This window comes from Squalius cephalus, assembly GCF_949319135.1.
Source record: "Squalius cephalus genome assembly, chromosome: 16".
Lineage (NCBI taxonomy): Eukaryota > Metazoa > Chordata > Actinopteri > Cypriniformes > Leuciscidae > Squalius > Squalius cephalus.
In genome coordinates this window covers 4960292-4974281 of record NC_137137.1, presented here as the reverse complement: position 1 = coordinate 4974281, position 13990 = coordinate 4960292, and the positions used below count along the sequence as shown (strand labels likewise).

At 39.5% G+C, this 13990-nt stretch overlaps 1 protein-coding gene across 2 annotated transcripts; it reads left to right on the top strand.

Moving 5' to 3' along the window:
• The first annotated feature begins 2050 nt into the window (after window positions 1-2050).
• On the top strand, window positions 2051-13748 carry mecp2 (methyl CpG binding protein 2). 2 transcript variants are annotated; one of them, XM_079896379.1, is made up of 3 exons: window positions 2051-2183; window positions 8774-9145; window positions 11008-13748. In XM_079896379.1, the coding sequence occupies exons 1-3, from the start codon at window positions 2152-2154 to the stop codon at window positions 12233-12235; spliced, it is 1632 nt and encodes a 543-aa protein (XP_079752505.1). In that variant the 5' UTR covers window positions 2051-2151; the 3' UTR covers window positions 12236-13748. The 2 variants fall into 2 exon arrangements, with proteins under 2 accessions (XP_079752505.1, XP_079752506.1); XM_079896380.1 differs by having other exon boundaries at window positions 8777-9145; window positions 11008-13747.
• Window positions 13749-13990: the final 242 nt, after the last annotated feature.

Sequence of the window (13990 nt, the reverse complement as noted above, 5' to 3'; positions counted from 1 at the left end):
ATCGTGATGGGTAGGCCTATGGATTTAGTGCCTCTCAAGACATTAGCTGTCAGATTTATTCTGTTTTCACTGTTTTACATGTTTCACACTGTTTCAACAGCAAGTGTTGTTGAGTGTGTACCCAAGCAAGTGTTTTCTGATTGCAGGGGGACAAAGCTAAGCTCAAATTAATGTTAAAAAAACAATCCCAACAACTCCAAAAGCTAAAACAGAAATCCAAATCTCTAAAAATCTTACCATGTAAAATCTAAACATGGACGGGACATATATTTGAAATGAGAGTGTTTATTGATGCTATCGTGCGCATTGGTGTTGAATCCATTTTAAAGGTAACTGTTATTAGTGTATTTATTTTCTGCTTTCAGCCAAGTCTGTCAATATACCACGTTTATAGGCTTGTGAGAAAAGACATGACGAACCCGAGTACTCTCAATTCCTCTTTTGATTTTTTTTCTTACCTTATTATCACATTCATGTGTCAAAAGAGGAAGTTGGAAAAAAAACCATACAAACATCACCCCACAGCAGGCACTTTTTGATTGTTCACATGAAAATGTCAGTCTGTCATGACAACTCTCGGGAGATTGGTATGGTAATAGAGACTGGTATGGTAATGGATATGGTAATGTTAATGTATTTGGTCTTGGCGGAATAGATCTGCTACGCTGCTGCTGCAGAGCAAATATAAGACTTGCTACTGCTAATACATTCACAGACATTGCTGTGAGCATGTAAGACATGCTGCTACTGCACATGAAACATACATTAAATAACACATCGCTGTAGCAGATCTATACAGGTGGAGCTGGGGAAGGTGGAGGGTTTTTGAAAGCGTACCAGCAACACCCCAGTATTTGTTTGAATGTTGAGCCGCAGGCGCAGCTCATTGGATGCTGATGCAACAGCAACCAATCAGCTGTGCGATGTAGATAATGATGTGGTCTACCAAATGAGTAAAAGACTTATCAGCCTGCGCCATCTGTTTCATGCCAGAAATGTGTGTGTGTGTGTGTGTGTGTGTGTGTACATGTACAAATCTTTGTGAGGACCAGTTTGAGTTTTAGACCATTGGAGTGAGGACAAAGAGAGTAAAGTGAGGACATTTTGGCCAGTCCTCACTTTCTGAGACCCCTTTAAAGGCCCGTTTGAGGGTCAAGACTTGGTTTTAGGGATAAGGTTATAATTAGGTTAAGGGTAGGTTTAGGGTAAGAGTTAAGGTTAGGCACTTAGTTGTGATGGGTAAGGTTAGGGTAAGCGGCTAGAGATTGCATTGTGTCAATGAATCTCCTCATAAAGATAGATGTACAAGAATGAGTGTGTGTGTGTGTGTGTGTGGTGTCCTGGTAAACCCTATAGAGACTAAATGTCCCCACATTAGTTGGCAATATCCGAAATCCTTGTCATTTTTGGTCCCCATGAGGAAAACAGCTTATAAATCATATAGGCTACTAAGTGTTTTTTTTTTTTTTTTGAAAATGTAAAAATGTAAAAATGCAGAAAGTTTTCTGTGATGGTAGGTTTTAGGGTATAGGGCTAGTGTAAAGGGATAGCATTCAGTTTGTACAGTAGCTATAAAAACCATTATGTCTATGGAAAGTCCCCAAAAAACATGCAAACACAACGTGTGTGTGTGTGTGTGTGTGTGTGTGTGAATTAGATAAAACTGCAAATGTCTATTCAATTTTAAAAGTTTTTTTGTTCATTTAAATTTTTAAAATTTAATTCATAATTTGTTTCCTTGTTTATTAGTGGACTAGACTAGTCTTCCCTATATGAGGTGCAGACCTGTTTGAAAAGGGTTTTTAAAATCTGCACTTTTAGACAAAAATATCTGAAAACACATTCAAAACCTTGATATGAATTTATCTCAAAGAAACAGGGCTTCATCACAGAATGAAATAATACAGTTATGCACTGTTATTCTGGTGTGCAATGCAGCTTTCCTCGCCCTGGACGTTGTTCCCCTCTCTAGTTATCCACTTCTCAGCTCTCGCGAGAACGAACTCGTTACCCCCTTTCCCTTCCACCCCACCTCTCGCGAGAACTCACGTCCGAAGGATGGTGTTGTGTTAGAGGGAGTGGGAGAGGAGGGTGAGGGGTACCCACAAAGATGTTGCGTGATTTTTTGGAAATTTATTTATTTAAATAAAAATGGCCGCCGCAGAGAGCGGAGAGGAGAGACTGTAAGTGTGAACCGCATCCATTCCCATTGTCACGGCTTCCAATGTCAGGCGTCGCGAGCGGCGATGGCGTAGGTTTTGATCGTCGCTGTGATATTTTGTCAGGCAGGCTGAGGGGGGAATGTTAGCCGCGCTAGCCCGCGAAGGCGTTGAGAATACGTCACTCGTATTTCTCCCGCTCTTTTTCCACGATCAACGGACACATTGTGCGGCACGAGAGCTGCGCGCTTTATCCCAATGTGTGTTTACTGTCGATTTCTGGCGTTACTTCAAAAACTCCTCTAAAATGTAGCGCGAATGGCTGCCTGGGGGTTTGGACGCACACATGTTTTGTTTTGCTGATATTCGTGTCTCTTTCGCGTGAATGTTACGCCGCTCCCGTGTTGTTTAATTCGAAGTGTTTGCTAGCTGTCAAAAACAGCAGACTGAAGTAAGTTAGCTTGCTTGTGGCGCTGCAGGACAAGGCAAGGGACCGAAATGAGATTTGCTCCAGATAGATTATGCCTGTCCTGGCGTGGAATTACTTGACTAAGTGCTTAGAAACGAGGTTAAGATGCGTTTTAGTTCAGTGTTGTGGCGTGGCGCCGTGTAGGTTGCTGTACATCATCAGGTAGCAAGTTTGCATATGCAAGCAAGTTGGCCAATGTGCTATTTCTCTGTCTGATGTCACTGCGTGTGTCTGTGTTGTTATTGCTGCTCATTTTGCCCCTGCAGCATGCAAACCATGTAACTCCAGGTGCAAAACACTGTTTTTGCGACTGTTGTTCTTCTCGCATCACTGGAAACTGGAATAGATAGTGAGCAGCTTGCTTTAGCAGTGCACAAGGCACTCCCATGTGATAGCAGACTGGTGATATTGTTGAGCTGCTGACTTCCGGTAACCAGCTAACGGATCTAGCAGCATCATATTTGTCTATATGTGCGTGTGTGTGGTCGACCGCAAGGCTATTTTGCACGAACGGAGTAACACGGAAAACACACTTGCTCATGTCTTTTACACACACTTGTGACATGTCTCGAAGGCTGAACTTGAATCCTGTGCAACTTCTTGCTGCTGTTGTTGCATGCTCCATGAATTACAAGGGCAGGTACTGGGTCATTTGGTCTAGATGACATTGAGTTTGGAATATTTTATAGTTTTATCTAAATTTTTAACGTTTATTATGGAGGTAATGTGGTCACTAAACTATAATGTTGTTTGAAATGGGGCAAATATATTTTTCATCATAGTGAGTGACTCCAATAAACATGTTATTATAATCTTTCTGACTTATGTTTTTTCAACCACAGTTGTTCATGCTGGCTAAACATGATCCTTGATGAATGTCCAGCATGGTATATTTGTTCTTATCTTACTTGTTATTACTTATGAATTGTTCTTAGAGGGTTAGTTCACCCAAAAATGAAAATTATCCCATCATTTACTCACCCTCAAGCCACCCTAGGTGTATATGACTTTCTTCTTTCAGCCAAACACAACCGGAGTTGTATTAATAAATATTCTGGCTCTTCCAAACTTTATAATGGGAGTGAATAGAGTTTTTGAAGCTCAAAAAAGCACATCCATCCATCATAAAAGTAATCCATACGGCTCCAGGAGGTTAATAAAGGCCTTCTGAAGCGAAGTGATGCATTTTTGTAAGATAAATATCCATTTTTATAACTTTTTAAACTATAATCACTGGCTTACGGTAACGGCCGAGTCTTGTTCTGGCAGAAATGTGACCTCTGACCCGACGTATTGACGAACGCAGAAGCACAGAGGATAGAGCAAAACAAAACGCCGGTCACGAATTAGAAGTCTAAAATGAGAATTTTTAAAGGGAAATGTTATTATAAATGGATATTTTTCTCACAAAAACGCATTGGTTTGCTCTTTATCAACCGTCTGGAGCCGAATGGATTACTTTTATGATGGATGGATGTGCTTTTTTGTAGCTTCAGAAACAAACTCAGGCTCCATTCACTCCCCATTATAAAGCTTGGAAGAGCTAGGATAATTTTTTTAATATAACTTTGATTGTGTTTAGCTGAAAGAAGAAAGTCATACACCTAGGATTGCTTGTGTGTGAGTAAATTATGGGATTATTTTCATTTTTGGGTGAACTATGTAAGATCAGAACATGAGCCGTCTAATGCAGATATTAATTGATTTCCAGCTGAGTTTCAAGGCCTCCGCCGTCTCCTGTGAAGCTCTTACTTAGTGTTAAACTGTATAGTCAACATTCACAATAATGTGAAACTTAATAATGATCAATAATGATTAGCTTTCATCATGATTCTTTAATTGACCTGCCCCCAATAAGTTGTGGCTTAAAGAACTTAGTGTGGTGGTGTTCATCTCATAAATAGTTAGTTCATGCATAAGGTCAAACCTATGAATTATTCCATAGCTAATGAACAGAATATCTCATCTAGGGGTGGGCGATATACCGGTAGACACTATTAACCGGTAGAAATTTGTCAGCCGGTAAAGATTTTGGACTATCGTCTCTATTGCAGTTACGTTGCTGTGCTGTGTGGTCATAAAAGCTTATCATTTTGTATGCATTTTTAAGCATTGCTGTTTTAAAACAAGTGATTTTAAACTGTTGAAGCGCAATAAGCAGCGAATGAGAACTCGTATTGTGTTTGATTGTGCGCTGTATGAAGCTGCTGCTCATAGAGCATGGGAATACTGTACTTTTTGACACTTTATTGGGCTTGACCAGGTCAAATACACACACTTATGTGTCAGAATGGAAGTATCCACAGTCATTTATGTCTTAAGTGAACGTGAACAGTTGAGTTTATCAGTGCATTCGGTCTTAAAGTGACAGTAGCCTAATATACCTGTCGTTAATGTTAATCAAACTGACTGAATTGCTCATGACTGGATCACTTTTGTTACTTTAATAAGAATACATTCATATTTAATTTACACAGTGAAGACTACGCAGTGTACATTTAATTACTTTTGACTTGACTTTTTACAATTTATGTAGTATTTCTTATTTAGTGCTAGAAGTTTTTCATGTAGGTCTATTTCATTTGTCTCTTTGTTCTATTGTAGTTTTGTCCTATTTTTTTGTAATTAGTTTCTTTGTTCTTATTTTATCACTGACTGTTTACTTGTCTTCAGTAAGCTTGTGTTTTGTTTTTTTACTTAGTTAGCTTAGTATTATGAAAAATATAGCATATCATAATAAATATCACATATCACAAAAATAACTATATTGTGATTATATGTCGTTATCGTGAGATAAAATGACTTATATGGTGATGTAAGATTTTGGTCATATTGCCCACTCCTAATCTTATCTATGCCAAATGAACTAGTATCTGCCCTAGTGATAAACTCATGGAGCATGTAACACAACATGAAGTTGTAAGTTTTAAGTTGTAATTTACAACATTAAGTTGTAAAATGAAGTAACAAGATTTTAATGTGTAGGGAAAGTGTTTATGTTAGGTTCTGTGACTGTTAACAATAACTTTCACAATAAATGGTCCTGCGGTTTGACTGATTTTACAAATATTAGATGAAGTACAAATATTCCATCTAGTTCCTCATTTTTCAGGTCATAAAAGTTGCATGCATAGTATTTATGTAAAATGTAGAAATTTATATTTATAAGATATTTATGAATGGAGTTTTGCAAGTCACACCACAGGGCATGTGAACTTGCCAAAAGTGTTTTATGTCAACAAATGTGCAACAAATGTGATGAATTGATGCTGTTTTTTTGTTTTTGTTTTTGCACAACAGGCATTTGATATGAAATCATTTGAGATTTGCCTAAAATAACATTATTATTACTGTATTTTCTTGAATTCTTTATTAACAAAGTGATTGCAGAAATGTATTTTCATGACACTTGCTTTCAAAGGTATAAATCAATAAGTCTAGTAAATGTTGTGTCACTGAAGATGTAGCGCAGGAAAGGGACGTGTTTGTTCATGTTTATTTAACTTTGTTGTTTTATTCAAAAGTGAATACATCAACTAGAAGGAAACCACGTTTTTTGTTTTGTTTCACTATCACCTTTCTTGATCCTGATTGGTTGAAAGATTCTTTATCTCTTGTCAGTCATCAAGCATTCAGATCATATCAAAGTTGCCTGATCCGCTAGACCCTCAACATTATACTCATCCAATAAAGCATTGTGAATGACACGATTGAATAAGGCAGACATGCGAACTAAAACTGATTGATTATTAGTAAAACATTACATTCTAAGTTATGTATACTCCAGAATATTCATATGGAAATAAATAAGTATTTTGAGATTAGAGAGATCGACTTGATCATGTCATTTGCAGGGCTTTATGGGAGTGGGCGGTCGCTGCTGAACTCTTTTACCACGGTTTCCATTTCCACATAAATGATAATGTGTGGATCTCATTTCAAGATTGTGGATAGTCTCGTTTTTTCACTCGCAATTCAGATGTAAATTTAAAAAAACTAATAATCCATTGAAAAAGAAGAAGCATATAAGATATGATCGCTTAACAGTCACTGAGCTCTTGAAATGTTTATGCTATTGTTACAAATCAATTCCTCTGTGGAGAAAATGTGATTTCTGCTTCTGGAACTGTTGCGATCTACTAAAGTTTGAAACTGGTAAAAATTGCATTGTGGGAAATGCTACTCCACATAGTTTGCTCAGGCTGTATAGTGCAAGTTAAATATGCTAGTTATACTTCACTTGCATACTGAAAATATGCGTACTGTTGTGAGCAGTGTGTATAGGGTCACTCCATGCCAAATCAACCAAATTTCAGAATTTGATTTTGTTAATATTTTTTTTCTGAAGAAAGACAAACTGGGTAATGCAATGTTTTGTAGAGGGAGGGTCAAAATGACAATTTTCACATGAGATTTGGAGCCAAATTACAGGGGGGTAAAAATTACTTTAAAAAGATGGCAACATCATTATTTTATATTTACACAGAGATTGTTTGGTCATGTAGTTAAATCTTTGTTGCATTGTATGCCAGCGGTGACAGTTCAAAAATGGGGAAAAGCACTTCTTGTGTTTTTTTGCATCAAGTTTGCATGCCTGTAACTCAAGATGTATTACATATATTTTAATATCCTTTTAGATTTTGGTTGTTATCAAACACTTCATTTTAAAGGCCCTATCCGGGTTCAATCCCAGAGATACGGAGAGTGTGTGAAAATTGTAATTTTGACCACCCTCGACAAAACAGTGAATTGCTCAGTAAATATACATTCACGACATTTAATATTTTTGCTTTCTTCATTTATGCATTTCTTTCACCAGAAAAAAAAAGATCAAAATGAAAACGTTTTTACGGGTACCAGAGTTGACACGGAATGATCCTATTCTCAAAAATCGGCTAGATAGAATTGAAATATGCACCTTTCTTTGCAATATAGTATAATGATGTGCTATTTCGTACACATGAAACTTGAATAATCTTTAATTAATTTTATTTTTTTAAAATTTGAGCTTGTGTTTTTTTTTTTTTTTTTTTTGTCGACTGTTATTGATTAAGTGAGTGTAACATAAAATAACAGATTAACCAGTCGTTCCAGCTTTATCTACCCGGTAAACGTCATGAATGTGTTCACCACTTGACTGTGTCTTCTCAATTTTAACACTGCACTATTATTGAAAGTGACACAACATTTGAGCTTAGAACATGCTGGTTCTGTTACGATGATCCCAGTCTCCACCCTGACAGAATAACTTAAATGATAAGAAAATCTAGTAAAAACAGTGTGCTTTAAATCTGGTTTTATTGTGGAAGTTTTGTATCCCAAAACTAGGGAAGCAGTACTGTACGATGACTAAAGAAATAAAATATAAATAGAATAATTATATATAAAAATAAATAGGCAACATATTTTGGTTAGTTATTTTTTTCTCTTAAATCTCAGTTGCTGGAGATACGGAGTCTAATAGTTCACAACGTATATTTTTTGTTTATCGTGATGTGATGTTTTAATGGGTTTTAATATTTTGTTCATTGTTCGTTTCTCAAACACCAAGCCACCATGTGGTCATGACAAAAACATATGTATTTAGACTAAACTGCAAAGTCTGAGGAAAATGAAGTTGATCAGTAACCTCTTTGGTGAAAAACACAAAGAGTTTGTCCCCTTGTGAGGGACAAGCCACAGACAGGTGGGAAATTCCTTCATCGCCTGAAGACACAATGATTCAGCCTCCACGTTGAGGTTTTGTTAGACACAGGCCTCTTTACACCTCCAGGGTGATTTCCGTGTGTCTGCATGCACAGTAGAAATCAAATTGAACTTTTTTATCCTGAAGTTACGAAATAGACATCCTGAGGATGACGTCCAAAGATGTTAAGATGCGAATTGCATCAGCTAAGTTTTACGTTAACACTTTAAATTCAAACCACTTCCCGCCTGCTTGGTGGTGGTATTTAATCGAACTTGTGTGACCTGAAAATGAGCATGCTTTGAAGCCAAACTATTGAATTGATGATGGCTAACATGCAAACGCAGCACTCTGTCCAGTGAAATACCTCATAGACATTTAGACAAGCGGTTGACTAGAATACAGACCCGTAATACTGTCATCCTGTCTCAGTGTGCCACTTATCTCTTGTGTTGTCAGCAGAGGTGAGGACAAGAATGAAGACCAGGAGGGCTCAAAAGACAAGACACAGAAGCAGAAGAAAAACAAAAAGGAACGGCAAGATGTGGAAAAACTCGAGGCCACAGTATCTGTTCCTCCTCCCCCGCGCCTCTTTACGCAGGGGGATGTCGGACAACAGGCGGAGGCAGGGAAGTCTGAACCCATTGACCCCGAAGTTGGAGCTGCTCTCAGCGCTCCAGAATCTTCTGCATCAGCCAAGCAGCGGCGCTCCATCATTCGGGACAGAGGCCCACTGTATGACGACCCTTCACTGCCTCAAGGTTGGACGCGCAAGCTGAAACAGCGCAAGTCGGGCCGATCTGCTGGCAAATTTGATGTCTACCTGATCAAGTTAGTACAAGTTACAGGAAGTTAGGACTTTTTTTGAGAGCAACTGTGATGATATTCATTTCACAAGGTTGCATTCCAAATGACAGATGCAACAAATCAGTCATTATTAAAGTTACGTTACTGTGTTTGGAGAGTCACTGACTACTAAATTAAAAGATTCACTAGGCGGCATGTTGTAAACGCAACAAAACTAAACCTGTTAACACTGGAAAACCAGATACGGCCTCAGATGATGTCCTATATTCCCCGTTCGACTGAAATAAATCCACATATTATTTATACTAGTACTTCTGCCCATCATGCCAAAGCCAGCTTGTGAGGTCTCTCACAAGTTGTAACATTATGAATTAAATTGTTTTGGCCCAAACAAAGTCATACCAATGTTACTTACTAATAGGCTAATGTTTTAAGTAAGAATCCCTCCCATTTTATTGTTGCTGAAGTCTTAATCACAGATTTACAGCTGATTTATAGCTGGGTATAGTATTGTCAACTAAAACTAAGACCATTAAAAAACATTTTCGTTACTTAAAATAAAATAAACCTTAATGGAAATAAAATATAAAGTATATTTTAAAAAATATTTGCCAAGTTGCCAAGGCAAGTTTGCGTAACTGGTCCCAGTATTTGAAGCTTGATATATTAACTCATTAGTTATTTAATAAATCTGAATTGCATGTGTAGAAAGAGAGAGCTGTGCATTACACTGGTCAGGGTCACAGATTTGTGTTTTAGAGCTTGATTTACAAGATTTTGTTGTATGGCTAAATAATCAAAGGACATGAAGTTTATTATTCTTCCAAATAATTTGACATGATGAATAAGGGTGCATGCTGTTGAACACTGACTGATGTGTCACAGTTCCCACAATACTTTATTTTAAAGCATACTCAATAAGAATAAACATGAACATTGTACCACAGGTGTGTATGATGGTTGCAAATTTTGCACACATAGACTTTCTCAAGTTCAAATGTCAGTGTTTCCCCTATAAATTTTTCCAGCAGCGGTGCTGTTACGTGCCGGAGGTTGTTACCAAGCCGCGCTCGGGGGTCCGGGGGCATGCACCCCCGGAAGATTTTTTTTTTTGCAAATAACCCCTTAAACCATGACTTCTGGCAAGTTTTGTGGATAGAAATGGACATTTTGAGAAATTTGACATACGATCAACAGAAGGCATGATTATTGCAGCACGTACCTGTACTGGTCAGAAACAGGATTTCTTTTGTATTTGTAGCCTAATATTGTGAAATATTATTACATGATGTTCGTTTTTAACTTTTTATTAATCAAAGATTTACCATAAGCACAAAAAAAAGAGCATCACATATCACACATAGCATCACATATTGCTATGCATAAACAGAGGCGCGCTTGAGAAAACGAGCGCGCCTTGTCGCTTCTATTATGAGCGCGCATACCGCGCGCCTACATTTGAAATAACGAACTTGAGCGCGCAAAAGACACGATATGTGAACAGGCCCTTATGAGCGCGCTTGCCGCGCGCCCACATTTGAAATAACGAATTTGCAAACGCAAAAAACGCGCTATGTGAACGGCCCCTTATGGCAACGTGACATAAAATATTTCCATTTGTGGCTCTTTCCTCCTTTCTTGTCAACAAGTGGATTCAGAGCCATCGCATTAGCAGCGCCGCCGGTCGCCATGTTTTCACGTGTTTTTAGGTGTGTAAGTGAATGTTGTGATATACTGATCATGTGAAGATTTTGCAGCGGCGCTGAAAATCCAGCGGCGGCGCTGCGCCGCTGCTTAATACATTGTAGGGGAAACACTGAATGTTCTTTCAAATTGATATTAAATTACTGTCATTTCATAGTAATGTGTTTGTTTTTATTTTTCAGCCCAGAAGGGAAAGCCTTCCGTTCCAAAGTGGAGCTCATGGCGTACTTCCAAAAGGTGGGCGATACCACCACGGATCCCAATGACTTTGACTTCACAGTCACGGGCCGAGGAAGCCCATCTCGTAGAGAAAAGAGACCGCCAAAGAAGCCCAAAGTGGTCAAACCCTCCGGTCGTGGGAGGGGCCGCCCAAAAGGCAGTGGCAAGGTACGGCAGGCTACGGAAGGAGTGGCGGTAAAGCGTGTCGTAGAAAAGAGTCCGGGAAAACTCCTTGTAAAGATGCCCTTTGTTGCCCCTAAAACTGAACCGGGAGCTCCATTGGGGCAAGCGGCAGTTGCCAAAGTGCGCCGAGGGCGCAAACGGAAATCGGAACAGGAACCGCCGAGCACCCCCAAAAAACGTGGCCGCAAGCCAGCAGCTGCTTCGCAGTCAGCGGTGGGGACAGGCTCAGCCGCCGCGTACGCCGCCGCGGCCATTCTCACCGCAGAGGCCAAGAAAAAAGCTCAGAAGGAGTCTTCCTTAAAGCCTGTTCAGGAGAGGGCGCTTCCTATCAAGAAACGCAAAACTCGAGAGACTTTGGAGGAGTTGGAGGGATCTACCACCTCTGGAACCACACCGACGGAGACATTTGCAAAACGACTGATTACATCAACTGTGACCCCTACAGGTGAGGAGGTAGAAACGGGACAGAGGCCTCACAAGCATCCCGGCCGGAAGCACAAAGAGGCATCCACAGACCCAGGGAACGGCAGCAGCAGCAGCGGCAGCGGAACGGCAACCAGCGGCGGAGGACTCAAGAGTCACAAGAAGAGAGATCAGCGAGGGCAGCACTTTAAACACCACCACCATCATCACCACCACCAACACCACCACCTGCAGGCCATGCCGCCCTCCACCTACACTCCGCAGGCTCACCAGCTCTCCCTGGGTCACTCCACGCACGGGGGGCCGCCGGCGCCTGCGACCATGGAAAACGAACCCCAGGACTTAAGCACCTCCAGGCCGAAAGCGGAGCACGTGGCCTGCAGAGAGGAGGCGAGAACTGACAGCTCAAGCAGGGACGCTCAGAACGCAAGCAAGATGGCCTCCGCTGACCTGAGAGGGCAGCAGACGACTGTGATGGGAGAAGGCAAGGAGATGAGAGACATTGTTCCTCCCTCCGCCGTCCCGAGGCCGAGCCGAGAGGAAACGGTCGAGTCCCGGACACAAGTGAGCGAACCAGTGAGCTGACTGACTAAGTGACCGATCGGCAGCGGCGTTGCGTGTGAAGAAGCGGAGGAGGTTGCAGCAAGACGAGTGATTTTTCGTTCTTTTTTACTGAGGAAAAAAGAAAAAGGAAACAAAAATATACAAAAATGTAAACGTACTGAAACAAAAGGCAGCTGTTGTGTCTCGTTCTCTCTGTGGGTTGGACGCGAGGCGATAATTCTCTTGCTTCCGGATGAATTCTCTGCTAACCTTTTTCTTTATGGTTTCCTTTTATTTCCCACTATATCTTTGTATTAGTATATCTTAGCACTCACTTAGACCCGTTATTCCTTTGTCAGTGCTTGTAGGAAGTAGAAACACACTCAAGTGGTAATGGATGCACAAGTCACACGCCATAGTAAGTGAAACTTTCTGATCAAATTGCTCTCGAAAGAACTAAAATGCCTCATAGTCATGTCATCTCAACCCTAGCAAAAAGGTGTCCTATCAGTGTGTTCTCCCTTTTGTGTCATAAAATGAAGCGGCAAATCAGACGTAAAGAAAGCGAGCTGAAGAAAAAAGGGCCACATTTCCGATCTCCACCTTTCCATTTGAGTCGGACGCAGCTGTTGCAGCATTTGAATTAAAAAACGCTAGCTTAACTCAGACAGAAAAGAACTTCCTAGTTGTGGGTTTGTGCCAAGATGACATTTCCAGCCTGTTGACCTGTGAAGATCAATTGAATTCAGTAGTATTATTTCCTTTTGCCTTGTTGGTATTTTTAGCGCACATGTGTATATTAATTATGAGTAGTTCGTTTGAACCTAATCACCGTTTCGGATGTGCCTGAGAAAATGCAACTAGAGCGGAAAGCTCTATTTTTCATTTTCTTTGGTGGGGAGGATAAAGCACAAATGTATTTGTTGGGGAATATTGAAAGCACAGTCCAGTGTAGCGTCTGGAGTAGATGTTAACTCAAGGAAAAGAATATTAGAAAAGGAATTTGTTACGTTTACCTGCTTTTTCCCATTAAGTACAATTTAAATAGTGGCCTTGTGTTCTTGTGACACAGATCCCTAACAAAAAAAAAAAAAGCATACCATTTCAAATGTAGCGTTTGGTTTTACTGTGTGGTTATAGATTAATACCATAGAGCTGCTGTTCTAAAAATGATTCCGACAGGAAAGTTAATAGATTGCTATATATTTATATAATGTCTCGTCAGGCTGTAGTTGTGTCAAATGCATGGGTTGCTGATGTTTGCGTGCTTTGCGTGCTATTTATTACAGTACTCCGACATTGTCTTTCCTATACGTAAAGGTTTCTCAAACCAGGTACAGCACTATTGATGAGGGTTAAACGTTTTAGAAACGTATATATTTTGAATTATGAAACAAAGAAAGGAAAGAAAACTTGCATACATTTCAACTCAATGCCATCATGAAATATTTCCATTAGTTTTCTAATCTAAAGTCTTCAAAATAACAGAGAATTAGCTGTCAATAAGAAGGACTGCACATTATGGCTCCATGCAGCATTTTTTTTGCAAGTGGTTAGATATTGGACAATGAGTGTCTCAGTAATTAACTATAATATAATATAATATTATATATATATATGATTAGGATAGGATGAAACTCAATTCTAAAGAAATTTTGAACCAAACTGAGGAAGTTCTTCTTTGTTTATGTAACATTTAGGATTTTACAGAAATTTTACAGCACTTTTTCTTTTCCATTTTCGCTTCTTCTCCTAGATGAAATGCACCTTACTTTTAAAACTATTATTATTATTAAT

Excerpts from the sequence above, each read along its gene's own strand:
- mecp2 (XM_079896379.1), top strand. The coding sequence starts at position 2,152 with ATGGCCGCCGCAGAGAGCGGAGAGGAGAGACT. Across the intron at positions 2,184-8,773 it reads GAGAGCGGAGAGGAGAGACT|CAGAGGTGAGGACAAGAATG; the intron begins GTAAGTGTGAAC and ends TTGTGTTGTCAG. Across the intron at positions 9,146-11,007 it reads TTTGATGTCTACCTGATCAA|CCCAGAAGGGAAAGCCTTCC; the intron begins GTTAGTACAAGT and ends TTTATTTTTCAG.